Source organism: Rissa tridactyla, chromosome 1 (genome assembly GCF_028500815.1).
Source record: "Rissa tridactyla isolate bRisTri1 chromosome 1, bRisTri1.patW.cur.20221130, whole genome shotgun sequence".
NCBI lineage: Eukaryota > Metazoa > Chordata > Aves > Charadriiformes > Laridae > Rissa > Rissa tridactyla.
In genome coordinates this window covers 30074697-30089569 of record NC_071466.1, presented here as the reverse complement: position 1 = coordinate 30089569, position 14873 = coordinate 30074697, and the positions used below count along the sequence as shown (strand labels likewise).

At 38.1% G+C, this 14873-nt stretch overlaps 1 protein-coding gene across 2 annotated transcripts in view; it reads left to right on the top strand.

Moving 5' to 3' along the window:
• TRPC4 (transient receptor potential cation channel subfamily C member 4) overlaps positions 1-14873 on the top strand; it is a 158795-nt gene that overhangs the window by 121021 nt on the left and 22901 nt on the right. For both annotated transcript variants that reach the window (XM_054188031.1, XM_054188032.1), the window contains one exon: positions 9362-9501. In XM_054188031.1, coding sequence (XP_054044006.1) covers positions 9362-9501 — 140 coding nt within the window. The remainder of the gene's footprint in view (positions 1-9361; positions 9502-14873) is intronic.

Below are 14873 nucleotides of genomic sequence, written 5' to 3'. Positions count from 1 at the left end.
TTTTGAGCAATGCTGTAAAGGCCTTTCTGTGTTTCACAGGCAAGCTACGCATTCATTTATTCTGCCTGCAGGTCGTGTATCCCTTTGTGAATCTAAGCCTTGTGCACGCTTGAAAATTGTATTTCTTAGGGAGTTGGGGTTGTTCAGCCTGGAGAAGAGAAGGCTCCAGAGAGACCTTATAGCAGCCTTCCAGTACCTAAAGGGGACCTACAGGAGAGACGGGGAGGGACCCTTTATCAGGGAGTGGACCAATAGGAAGAGGGATAACGGCTTTATACTGTAAGAGGGGAGATTTAGATTAGATATTAGGAAGAAATTCTTTACTGTGAGGGTGGTGAGGCAATGGAACAGGTTGCCCAGAGAAGTTGTGGATGCCCCATCCCTGGAAGTGTTCAAGGCCAGGCTGGATGGGGCTTTGAGCAGCCTGGTCTAGTGGGAGGTGTCCCTGCCCATGGCAGGGGGTTCTAACTAGATGATCTTTAAGGTCCCTTCCAACCCGAACCATTCTATGATTCTATGATTATTCTAGCAACACTGAGAGAATGTAGTAAGTGCTGGCAAAGGCAAGGAGCATGCAGGTGTTTGGAGACACAACACTTTAATGAATATTAGATGGCAGTGCTATACACATTGGATACATATTGCTTTATAAATTAAGTCTTTCTATGGCAATAGTTAGGATATAAGCCTTGCTCCTTACGCTCTCCACAATATTTTTGTGAAAGCAAGAAACTGTTTTGTGTATTAAATCAATTTTGATAAATACATGCCACAAACAGTTTCAATGAAGTCATGGAGATTAAAGGATAATGAGTAAAATTATGCATGCTCCACTCATCATGTAAACCTGATGAGCTTAATAGAGATTTACAAGCAGTAAATGAGGATATACTTTTTCTTTAAAGAGATTTATAGACTCCTGTGCAGAGTTGCCTGAGGGAATGGACTAATACTTTTGGATGGCTAAATTTCTGCTTACAACATTATTGTAGAGCAGAGTTCAAAGCAGAAAAGTGTAGAATTTCTGTACTCTATCCCCATATTTAGGTACCTGTCCGAAGCCCCTTACTCCAAACTCAGGCATTTAGCAAGTTTGGTTGTTACAAATTAGTAGATTAAATCAAAGTAAACATAAAGAAAGCAACTCAGGTGCCTACAAAGAGGCACCTGGTCCCATTTTTGAAGTCTGATATACTCACCGAGAGGTTGTATCTATGATAAATACCCTACAGGAAACCTGCATCTTTTTTAGCAATGCATGGGGTGGCCAGCTTGGAGACGTAGGGCGTCTAAAATGGTGCTAGACACTTCTCTTTAAGCACATGATGTATTCCAAAAATACAGTATCTTTCATGTTTCTCTAGATCATGACAACTACACCATCACCGACAGTCCACTAGTATGGACAGCTTGGGTGCATGAACCTGAAATGGTATGGATGAGCATCTTTGATTAATTTGGACGTTATTAACCCCACTAGCCAACTCATATTGAACATAACAGTTAATCTAGGGTTACAATTTATTTTTACATACACTACAGGGCATTAAACATTTTTGCTTGCTTTATATCCCTGTTCATTACCAAAACTCTGTTTTACAGAGGCAAAAAAAAAAGAGAAGAAAAAGGGCCAGTAATGTTAAGATACATGTAGTAAGTTAAATCTCCTTTAATCTTCCACTATGTTAATGAGCTACAATTCATTTGCATTTCAGAACATTTTGCAAAGGAAATTCAAAAGACTGCTTAAAAGAATTTAACTGCTAATTACATGTATTTGCTTTTGGCATTTATAGGAGTACTGTGAAAGTCAGACTTCTTGCTATTCAAGTTATGAAAGAAAGTGTGTGGTCTAAAGATACTGGCTACTGTCCCTTCTAAAGATACTAGGTTAAGGGAACAGCTGCCCCACTTCTGTGGATGCCTTACTGCATGGGTACTCAAGCAACTGAACAATCTGATGCTATTGGACTAGGTGGTGAAACTAAGCCATAAATATTTGAGGAGCTGTTCAATGGTGATTGTGCAAAACATTTGCACCTGCTATTCCATAATGGGTGAGATACATATATATAACACCATATTTCATAATACCATGCCTAGACCAGTTTCATTTGCAGCTGATCACTGTTTCTTAGAAATTACTCTTTTCCTTGAACACAAGAGTAAATGCACTGCTGGTACATAATCAGCACTGAATGCTTTCAGCTCTGCTTGAGTATAGTTCATCCAAAAAGCTCAAATGCTCCATAATCCTTGTATTGTTCATTACCTTTTCACTGCACTCCAGAGGCATTACTAAACTCATCCTCACTGCTTCTGTGGGGGAAGGAATTAAATTCAATTGTACAGATAAGAAAGTGAAGACAAAGAGTGAACTGAGGTTAGATATTAAGTATTCTCAGTGTTGAGTTGTGTGCACAGATAATTTAAACCAGCAATTCCCAGACTTAGGTTTCTTGAATATAACAGTCCTGGGAAGAGAGCCTGGACATAAATGGTGCCCCTGGCCATGTCATTCCCAGCTCTTTGCCTGACCTGACAGAGGACGCAGACGCTGTGCACAGTTGTTCCTCTCCCAAACACCCATTTCACTGTCCCCAGGGGAAAGCAGAAGGTATGGTTTCAATTTTGTGCATGTTCCTTTAAAATAGCTGTATTCTGGTAACAAAATGTGCCCCAGAGATTGGGAGCCCCTGAACTATGCCAGGATGCCTCTCTGTTCTTCTTCTTACTTTCATATAGCTTCATCAGAGATCAGTTCATCAGCCCAGGTGTAAAACAAAAGAGATATTTCAAGTCTTATCAATGCTCACTAAATTCCTTGAGGTGACTGTCCGTTGCCTCAGAAAGCTTTAGATCATTAGCAGCTTGTCTCACTTCTTCTTGTATCTGTGAAAAACTCTAGATCACATAGTAGAGCAAAGTTGAGTTTGTCAGCTAAATGGTTTCACAGCCCAGTGAAAATACGTTCTCCAGGAAACATACTAAAAGGTTGTTGTTGAACTTGGCATGCAGAGATTGACCCTGAGGAACCTCTTGCTTCCCATCACTTAGTGGTAAGGAACAAAAATAGCACAGAGCAACCAACCTTTTGTGGGAAAGGTAAGGATAAAATTAGCTAGGGATCCACAAATCTTATTAAAACCAAAAATAGTTCAGGATATTGCCTGTCATATCTTTCTTTGAAAAATCTTGACATTATTTACTGTGAGACTTTAACCATAATTATATTTATAAACAACACAAAGCAGTGTCATGGAGATGGCATAACATTTTTGTGAATTTTTACAGTTGATGGAAAATGTATTTGATTTTTGTAGTTGCTCAAGATTCAGTACAAGAAAGGAATTTAGGCAAGGTATATCTAGGATTTTTTGCCTTAGGACTTAATGCACTTTTGAATGGATTTTGTAGGGGAGGGGGTTTGGGTTTTTTGTTGGTTTCTTTTGCATGGGGACAAGAAACATGTTCTTAGGAGTAAAATCACATGTTTAGGTAGCTGCGAATTGATAACGAGATCAATCAAGATAGATCCAGAATTTTTACCATCTGAAAGTTATCTGCCAGCATGCAGAAAAAGATACTGTGTCTAACCTAAGGCTTTATCCAAAGGGACAGAGAACATTCATAAGAGCATTGAGCTGCAACTCTAAGCAACCGCTTAAAGTTGCAAGGTGCAAACAGAGTGTGCAAAGTATGCAAACCGAGTCTCACTTTATGAACAGAAAGGTATGTCCACATTTTTTAAAAGGCATTTTAGTGTCTAACATCCAAAGATTTCAAGACTGGAAATACAGCTTCAAAATCTAGGTCTATAGCTAAATATATAAAATAAAAGTCTTATCGTAGAATCATAGAATGGGTTGGGTTGGAAGGGACCTTAAAGATCATCTAGTTCCACCCCCCCTGCCATGGGCAGGGACACCTCCCACTAGACCAGGCTGCTCAAAGCCCCATCCAGCCTGGCCTTGAACACTTCCAGGGATGGGGCATCCACAACTTCACTGTCAGTGTATATGTCCACAGTTTCACTTATCAGTGTATATGTATTGATGTATCTACATATACAAAATTCTATAGATTGATCATATGTAGTATGTGATATCCATTACTCAGTTCTTAAGGATTTTTGAAAGCCTTATAATGAGATAATTATAATGACAGATGGTATTTTTCTAAGAAAGTTCTTTTATTTCAATGCCTTTTGTTCTTCAGTAAGAAACATTTTAATTCCTATCCATTTTGTTGGCTTGGATAAAATTTATTTTTACAATATGTAGGGTTTATTTAGAAGAAATAATTTTTTTCATAAATGTTTACTTCAGAATGAAAACATATCTAGCACACAGATTCCATTTTTTTTTCCTCCAAATTTATTTTATCTGATCTGGTTTACTTACATTCTTGCAACAGGCAAACTGGACTTCAGTCAAATGGCTGTATTGATCAGCTTGCATGTATATTATTTCACAGTGCTACACAAAATCTCTCCATCATGTCTGTCATCCCTAGGGCCTCATGGTCAGTGGGATTCTTGCCCTGAATTTATGTCTTACTTGATCCCATTAAAAACACTGGTTGTTTAATGAAATTTATTTCTGTCATCTCAGCCTGTTTCAAAACATCCATGCTGTTATTTTTCTTTAACTGCTCCAGTGTCTAGTTATAAACAATGCAACAAATGCTTGAAAGTCTCACCTTCAACTTTTCAATTTAAGTCTTTGATTAATGAGGTGGAAGAGCTGCATAATGTTGATAATTTCCTTTCAAGTGGCAATAAATGATAAAAGCAGGTTGATGAGGAATGGATAGGTGAGGTTATAAGAGGCAGGTGTGAAATCTAGCTGACGTGAAGAGATAAGAAGGACACAGTTGGAGAAAAGAGACAACCAGAATATAGCAAAGATTATCCAGCTAAAACAGTGAAATCTGCTCTGGGTGGAATTATTCCAACTACATGCAGGCACCTGGAAGCTAGAAATGTGTTTTAATTCAGCCTAATCCTCCATGGCTCCCTTTTCAGTCAATGGGAAGATCGAGCCACCTGCAGATGACAGGATTATTGCCTTGGAGATGCTTGTTTCCTCACAGTGAGGTAAAGACACCTTTGGGCAATGAACTTGTCTCCAACCTGACTGTCTAAAGACTCTTGCTTTTAGATCTACCCCTGTATTTCATTGGTTCCTCTTAGCAGTTTTTCCCCAGTACCTGTGTGCAGGTTGGTGATGTCCCCTCTGCTTTGTTGAGATGTCCTCTTTCTTGTCTTCTTTCAGAGCTGCTAAACACGTAGCTCTGACGTGAGCTGTGTCACATGTGATAACATTGCTGCTTTGTCACATTAATAGACAGACAATTCCTGGACTCTGTATCTCTTTCCTACCTGTAACAATGCACCTGTTGAACAGGCTTGTCACTGCATGTCTTCTCCTCTTCTATCACATCAGGCCATATTTTGGAATTGCCCAAAAGTTTCCTTACACAATAAAGTCAGGTTGTGTCCAGTCTTCTAAATAGAAAAGGGAAGTGGACAATAGAAAAGGGAAAAAGATATCTCTAGATGTCTTTTTCTTTTTTTTTTTAACACTATATATAAATTTTCCTAACCTTTTCCCAATTCTTCCAATGGATGTAACAGAACAAAATGGGTGTATTGTATTAGATCTGTGAAGATAAGAGCTGACTGACTTCTCCTGCCCTTTGTTTTTGCAAAAAGATGAAGTTATGATCTACAACAAGATTTCAAGACCTCTGGCTATGTGACTGTAAATTAATCCTAAACTGCACAGCTGGAATCCCTGAGGTTGGTTGCTCAGAATAGCTCCAGTAGTTTAGAGAAATCTTCCACTTTGCAGAAAGGCTCTGGGATTTCAGAGCACGCTTTTCTTGGATAATCCTTCAGGCATACTTGGGAGGATTAACAAAACTCCAGAGATCCCAGTTATTCCAGCATTCATTGCTGTAATTGAGCACCCCTCAGGATACCTAGCCATAGAGACCTGGTACCTCCAAAGACTCTGATCTCAGATTTCATGGTGAGATTGCCCTGGAATTGTGGATTTTGGCAATCAATCAACCTTAGGATTTTGTACCTTCAAAGATTTGCCTTCAAAAAGATATGTCTGGGAAGCTCTATTGTGCATGCATGGAATGTGTGTCTGTCACAAACGTAACATCCATCGGTCAGCCTACCTCCAAGATCTCTGGAGTCCCATAAGATCTCAGTAACTGTATTTATATAAGGATTTTGCACTTAGATTCTTTGGCTGGCAAGAAAGACCAAACTATCACATCTCCAGTACAGCCAACAAAAATGTGGTATTTCCATTTTTCCATAATTATTTGCTTGAAAAGAACAAGCCCTGCATCAGGATGAACATAAAAGTTGTCTTGAACTAAGAAAAAAATTTAGAAGCGCAAGCATTACAATGTCAAAGTATACTCAGAACTTTCAGCTGCCAAACAACATCAGCATTACTGGTAGTTTGGGTTAGTCATGTTTCTAATTCAAAATGATCAAATTTATAATAGCCATGTACTTTCTTCCACTGTGCTATAATAGGTCAGTATTTCTCTGTTAGTGTCAACTTTACATTTCATTTTCTGAATCCCGGGAAGTGCTTGAAAGAACAGTATGGCTTTTCACTCACAAAACAAATCAAATGCAGCAGCATTAGTCAGCATTTCTTTTTCAATCTGTACATAATTCTATTATATTTTAGGCAGTGCTATTAAAGCATATGATGCTGAGCAATAGTCTTACAGAAAACAGCCTTGTTGCATTTGTGTCAGTTCATGTCTTTGGCTGGTTGGGAATCATGGAATATCTTGGCAGAAGACATTAATGAACCTACAGCCTCTCACTTAAGCATTCATCTTATTAATCATCCCAACCTATTTATGCTCTGCTTTTAAAGCGTATTTTAAAGGGAATGCTTAAGTGTGAAGAATTACAAAAGAGTTTGCTTAATTCTATGAATGTGTATTGATTTCCATAAAGCCTTTTTACTTGGGGATTTTTTTTCAGTGCAGCTGTTTGCTTTCTGTGCCATAGCATCTTCCCAGTGTCAAGATCCTGGGGCTACATCTGTATTATTAAATAAAAAAGAAGACTGAGGAACTGTTCTCTTAACACTAAGGCTTAGGGGCTGTATCCGTATCACACAGCCTTTGGCTCCAGATCTCCTCTCAGCCTGGAGCCAGGTCTCCTCACCCTCCTGCGACACAATGGTTATTTTTATGTGCCGTTCTGCAGTTGGAGCAGGGGTGATTCAGAGCAGTGTCTGAAAAGTGTGGGGTATATTGCAGCCCACAAAACAGCTGCTTTTATGACCTGATCATGCTTAACATGTTGCGCCTAAAAGGTAGCAGAAGAGCAAGCAGGGATATTTGCCGTTACATGAATGGTGTGTTGAAGGTTGGAGGGGACTGTGGAGGGAAGGGGTAGCCAGACCCGCTGTCGTCGTGTTCATACTGTGTGTCAGGAGTGACCAGCTCTTTGAAGAGTAAGTGGTTAATTAATTTCACAGGCTGAAATGGGCAGGCATTTAGGAGCCTGCCTAGTAGCCCTGTGAAGGTGAGTTCCCTTTGTGATGGCTCTTGGGCATTTAGCAGCAACAGTGGACCCTGTTAGTGGATATTGAACCCTGCCATGCAATAATGTTCAACTGTTTTCACACTGTGACTCATCACAATTGATTGCAGCTCGACAATAAATGTTAGCTTCTTAACAGTGCTATATTTTGTATATGAGTTTTACCTGCTAACCTAAAGAGAGAGCTGCAATCAGCCTATCTAGGCTGTTGTAGACACTAAAATGGGCATATCCGACTTTCCTGTCTACGTGTTCCCACCCACCATGGTCTTTTCTTAGAATGTGTTCCCCCAGATCTGCAGAATGTTGAAATAGTGGCAGTGGAATGGCTGAAAATGAACTCTACAAAAATCAAAGTTGCTGGACCAGTCAGATGTTTTAGATACTCCTGAAGCTCATGTTTTCTGATGATGACACACAGAAACAAGATGGGAACATGTGGCTGAGATTTGAGGGGAGAAGATAGTGAGGAAGGGAACCTTTCATTTTGAAAGCCATCAGGAGTCAGGAAGACTCAAGCCAAAACACTACAAAATGAAATTGTACTCCTCTCATCCATCTCCCCCCTGCCTTCCAAATAACTCAAAAATGTACCTGGCACAAAGAATAGACCAAGAATTACTTCTTAGGGATCATGTTTGAGAGATGACATGAGTTTTCCATGCAGTCAACTAGAAGACCATTGAGACAAAATGTGAAGGTTCAAGGTGAATTAAGCCCAGATTAGAGTCATGCAAGACTCTGTAGTCCCTTGCACAAAATCTATTCAACATTTTCTAAAGAAACATGATAATCGGGTGGAGAAAAGCCATGTTGGATGAACTGTATCTTGACATCTATATGTGAGAGACTGGTCTCTTTTGCGGTGAATTTTGTCACTTTAATGAGCACAAAAGTAAGAAAGTCCTTTAAGAAAATAATTAACTATGAAAAATTAAAAGCTCTATTGGTATTGTTATCAAAAAAGCTCTGTAGATAATAATATGACATATACATCTAAATGTTCCGTGTTGTTGTATCGTACCATGTTATACGATAATGTGGAGTATCTTCTTCAGAGAAGTTTTAACATTTATAGCCTTAAATCGTCTCCATACAGTTGTCTCTGGAGACGTTAAACTTAGGTCATGTCAGACAACTTGCAAAATTTCCTATTGGGATTGAATATTTTTGTATCACTTTGTGTCCAGTGCAATGTGTGCTCTGCATACCTGAAAACAGTTTCCATTCCTTCATGTCCCAAAGGAAGGAATCAACAAAAAATATTGTGCTGGAGACACTACTCATTGATATGGGAAAGGGAGACTTTAGTTCAGCATTAACAAAAACAATAGAAATTCTCTTCCTTATTGTGTGGGTTCCAACTGAAATAAATTAATATGTTGGATTGACTCCTGCAGTCATGAATTTTCCAGTTTGAATTATATTGCAGCAGATACCAAGGACAAAGTTGGCAGTGGTGGCTGGTTTTAAGACCCTTTTTATACTTATTAGGATATGATGGGAAAAGAGATTGAAGAAAGACAAAGAAATTTCCCTTGTACCAGCAGATGATTTTTTTTTTTGGTTTTGCTTAACAAAGTAATTCCGGAAACATTAATGGGAAGATAAAATTTCACCTAACTAGATGTGTAATTTAGAGCACTTATCCACCTTCCCTTTATAGTTAATATAAGGAGAATCGATCTGTTGTGAGATAAGTGTCTAGAATAGTCACAGCCTTTTTTATTTAATATTCATGCTTAATGAAATATGTTCTATTTACAGGTTTTATCTGGGGTGAAATTAAACAGATGTGGGATGGTGGACTACAGGACTACATTCATGATTGGTGGAACCTCATGGATTTTGTAATGAACTCCTTGTACTTAGCAACAGTCTCTTTGAAAATTGTTGCATTTTCAAAGGTAAACTTTTTTAAAAATTCAGAAAAATATGTAAGATAAATGAAATCAAGCTTTTTCAAACTTTCTTCTGTATTTGGAGGTTCTCAGGCTTAGCAACACAAGAAATACATGATGTGCTCATTGAATCTTCTGCATCTATGACAATAAGCCAAACCAGGATGAGAGCAAACAAAACATTGTGATTTATACTTTTTTTTTCTTCTTGGCCCAGGCAATCTTTTGTTACTTGATCCTGAAAAGTCATACTGTCATTTTTGTGGAAAATGAAAATCACTGGTAATTTTTAATAATGTTTGCACAAAATTATGTTCTGTGTTAGTCTTTGCCTATTTCTCAGTAAGAAATTATTGCCCCTAATACAATTTTATGTGCCATGCAAAATTTACAGACGGGGCAACAAGAAAAATATTTAGTCAAAATTAGGGAAGAAAAGAAAGCTAGAGAGCAAGATTTTTATTTTTTTTTTTTTAAATTTATGATAAGTGCAACTTGAAAAAGTAAAGCTGAAGGGGATAAAATGGTCACATGAGGCTGGGCATGTTCATTTTCTCATCCTTTTAATGGACTTCTTACGAAGATTTTTATATTCCCACTGTTTGAAGTATCTTCTAGTAAAGCAGCCCTTCTTTCCAAAGCCATGGAACCCGTTGCATTTTGTATGTATTTTACATTAATCCATAATATGATAGAAATTCCTCATGAAATGAAATATTTTCATCAAAAAATGGTCTCAAACGCAAGGAAACCACATCTGAACTGAAATGAAAGCATTTCTTAGCATCTGTCTTGGAGCTCTTATCACATCCAAGTAAAGATAACAAGCCGGTTTTTACTGGCCGCTGTGATCAGCACTGTGTTTCAGCTCTTTCAAGTTCCCTGCCACCAGCTGCCCTGCATGCATGGAATGAGAGTTTCTCCCCTGCCAAGATCCTTTTGACTGGGAAAAGAAGAGGAGGCAAGTCAAGTCAAGTAGCTGGTTACAGATCCCTATCCTCAAACAGCAGATCTTCCTGCTGCAGCCCTGCCATAAGTATAGAGGAACATATGAACCACTAATTCATATCATCTTGTGTCTATTCACAAGGGTCTACAGGTCAGCCGATCAGGGGCAGGGCTTAGCAGAGACCTGTGATCTCTTGACACACCAGCCATCTCCTGTGACGGAAGGTTTCTGGCATGTCGGCTCTCTGGCTGCAAACCTTTGGAAGTCTTCTCGCTCAAAGAAATTCAGAGCTGTTGCCCAAAAGAACAAGATGCTCGAAAGCGTGAGGAGAGCTGTCATTTAAAGCTGATGAAAAGCCTTTTTACAAAAAAGGATGCCTTACCATAAAGTGACTGGAAAACAAATACTCATTCCACTGTCCATGTAACAAAGTGAGCAGTTAATTGAAAATGCATGTTTCCAAAGCATTGGAGATGACCAGTTATTCACATTAGAGTAATATTAATTAGAAGATATTATAATTCTTCCATCTCCCAGACGGCATCTGCTTACGGTAATCAGACTCCAAGGTGACAGTAGCTGGGATAATGTGCATCCATTACTCTTCAAATTAGAGCTTGCGTGCCAATCATAATCAACACAGTGCATAAAGCACTATCTTTGGTTCTGTGGCTATTGGTTTTCTTACTGCATGTGCAGTGTTGCACCCAAATACTTTTTGTTCCTTAAAAGATCCTCAGTTGTGGTAGGCAATAGAAACGCATGATGATGTAATGAACGAAGTAATGCAAGTGTAGCTTAATACCCAGCCATGCTTCCTTCAAATATCTACAACAGAGTTCCCCACCTCTGTGCCAGATGAGATTAAAAGGATACCAAAAGTAACCAGTGTGTTTTGATGTAAAGCCTTTATTTTCATTTCCTAAACCTTACAAGGCAGGTTTTTCTAAAATACAGATTTTCTGTATTTATTGAATCAAATCTATAGCCCAGTTTTCTTAGATGTATTCGTAAAATATTTTAATGAACTCCCTTGAATAAAAATATAAGAGTTGCCCTCGTACTGCTGTCCCGTGTGATAGATGTTCCCAGAGAAAAACGTAGTGTTTATTGCCCATTTGGGGCTCTCTGACTGACACTGTAGTTAAGCAAATGGGTATTTACAGCACCTGATGGAATAGTGTAAAATACACCAAAGAGTGTAATTTCAGGATGAGAGAACTGCTAAGATAACTCCAAGTTATCTATTTCATTGCCAGTATTCAAATAAAAAGAATACTTCTCATATTTTTCAAAGCATTGTGCTTTTTGTCTCTGATTGTATATCAACACAAGGCCTTTTTAAACTATCTAGTATATCCACTGAAGATGCTGTCTCCCCAATAAATAATGTGATTACAAATAGTGAATTGTCACATATTCTATAGATGACTGATTTTAAGCAACACATCTGTTTTGATGGAGGGTTGTAAAAATAAGTAGAAGTCACTGTGCTCTATGAAAAAATGTTTCTTTTTACGTTTTGGGAAGATAATTTATTTTGTACTGTTGCATAAAGGTAGGTGCAATGCCAGTTTATGTACAGATCCTGCTTGCTTTATCTTAAATGGTTGTTAAACCTGAGCATTGAACCTGGTGCTACTTGTTTCCAACTCTGCTAGGGATTGCACGCAAGTTCACCTTACTGTTTACGTGTCTCAGCCACTGGCATGAAAAGCTAGTAGGGAAACAGGTTCCTATTCAAGGCAAGAACTCTGAAAAGTAACTAAAAAGACATTATTTATGTCCATATTTACTGGCTTAATGATCATTGTGTCAGATCTGTTCTGTTTAGTAGTAAATAAGATATTTCTTTCTGCTGCCAGTTCTGCAGAAGCTAACGTCTTCATATATTTGCATTCTAAAATGGTTTTGATTGATGTTTCACCAGATTCACAAACCAAATGTCCATTTACACAGGAGTATTATCCCCTCTTCCCCCTGAATAATTATAGGTTCAATTCCTCAATGCAATCACTGATTTAAAACTCTTTGCACTCCCCCCACTCTTCTTGCTGCTGCTCTGAAATTCGGCATAATGAATGCAAAGATTGGGACATACATTTTAAAATAGGAAGGGTTCACATTCGCATATGACCTTTCAGAAAAGGATTAAAAGTTCTTTTCTTGAAGTGGATATTATTTAACCTTTCTTTTTATTATCAGAAACAAGGGGGTCACATTTGATGAAGATCCAACCACCCATTAAACATTCAGGTAGCCCAATCTATATGTCTATTTGATCTCTTCTGGTGATTTCATGAGATCTACAGTTCATTATTTTTGTCCTCATGGGACAACTGTGATCACTCAGCTTTTTCCTCACAAATGGTTCTGATAGCAGATTTGCATTTGAATTCCTTTAAGGATCAAGAATTATTGTCTTGTATTCCCTGGGCGACATCGCATAATCATCATATATTTGCCTTGAAACTCTACTGTTTATATGCTGCTAAATTTGTTTTCTGCTCTTCTTAATTTTCCATTGATGTGCTGTGTACATTTCCTTCAGCCAACGAGCCAATGATAGGCATTATTTAAACATATTAAATGATGGTTGGCTTTGTTACATGTCAAAAGGTTGTGTTTGCCTTTGGACTGGGGACAGAAATTCATCAGGGTCACAAAATAATGAAAGAAAGATTGCAAAGAATCAACATCATGATTTACAACAAGCTCAGCGTTGCTGTATTTGCTGTTACCGTTTTCCATTCCCTAGAACAATAACCATTTATTTATTCTATATAGAACAGAAGGACATCAACAAGCATGAGTGACAGAAGAAATACTTCAATTCTTCATGCTTTGTGTTGTTTAGTCCTAAAATACAGTTTTTCTTTTTTTCATATTTTTGCTGTTTTAATATGCCTAGTCATTTTGCTCCTCTGCTTTCTTTTCCTTTTCACATATGTGCTTCTTTGTTCTCCTGTTTCTTCTTTGATATTTCTGGACTTCTTTTCAGCGTCCTCTAGCTAGTGGAAAGAATAGGGTTTTGTTGTCAGAGCCCTTTTATACTCATGATTTTCTTTATATTATTTGCTGTCTTCTTTCAGCTAGTATATTTCACAGATCATTTCCAAACTTACTTCTCAGGCCTTCATCTTTCTCACTATTTTTTCAGACAAATCAGTCTCCTAAATCATGTCTCTTCAAAACTGAAATGAAAGCCCTCACTCTCTGCTTACAGCCATGAGACCTTTTGCATCGTATCCACATGTGCAGGAAGCACTTGGGCCCAAGGAAGGCAATCAGTTAAGCTGAAATAATACAGTTGTGCCTTTGATTTCCCTTTTACAACTAGGAGGTCATTAGATCTTTTCTGACTGTTTTAACACACCAGTTTTGTGTCAATTCAGAAGATCATAGGTAAAGTCCTTTCTTCTCACCTTGATTCTTAACATCATCTCTTCTAGAAAAGGTGACATTGGATTCATCTTGTCAGACGGCAGCTCTAAGATACACTCTCCTCTACCCCAATAATCAATGAAGAGAAACAGAGGAAGTTAAAGAGCAGCTCATCTGACCTGTTTGGGATATCTGCTTTCCTACGACTCTAGAAATGCCCATTTTTCTTTGCTGACTGTAAAAGGAGGTGACAGAAGGCACAGATGTGTCTGGCCGCACCTGATTGGTTTAACTTGATCCTTGCTTTCTTACTATATCCTATGCTGTCCTTATTCATTGTCCTGTAGTTTTGTGTTTTTCTCAGAAGGGTATATCCTTAGATTTTCTCCCCTCCCCCTACTTGTTTAACGTCCTTGGAATATGTCACCACTTGCCTTCACCTAAAATATGTCCGCAGTTGGATGCTTTTGATTGCCTACCAAAAACTGTCTCTTCCTAGTTTCAAATATCTTCTTTAATTTTTTTCATTAATATATTTTACCTTATTCCCACAACAGGCCTTGTGTACTTTTCCCTAATCTGAGTATCTACTGCACTGTTCAGTACATAATCTTTGCTTGTACTGACAGCTCTTCCTAGTTATTTAATAGGTGCAAAGTTTTCACATACCAGGGTTGTAAAGCACCATCAGAATTCACAGTAATATACTGTATAACATTATTCAAAATAAGACATTATAGAAAACATGCTGAGGAATTCTCACCTCTCTTTTCTCAATAAACACTGAAAAAATTTTCTTCTTCATTTTCTTCTTCCTTTTATTTCTTAGCTGGTAACTCAGTTATGTTTTCTACTGCCTGTTACTTCATCACTGATTTTCAGTTAATCGGAGTTGGACTGAAGGGCAATACTAGGTGAGGGAGAACAGCATCTCTTTTGGAGCTACAATGTCAAATGCAGTAAGATTTGATTTTACAGCATAATCATTAGGGGAGAAGATAGTCTAATGAAGAGAGTACTGACCTGTGACTCCAGCAGGTCTGGA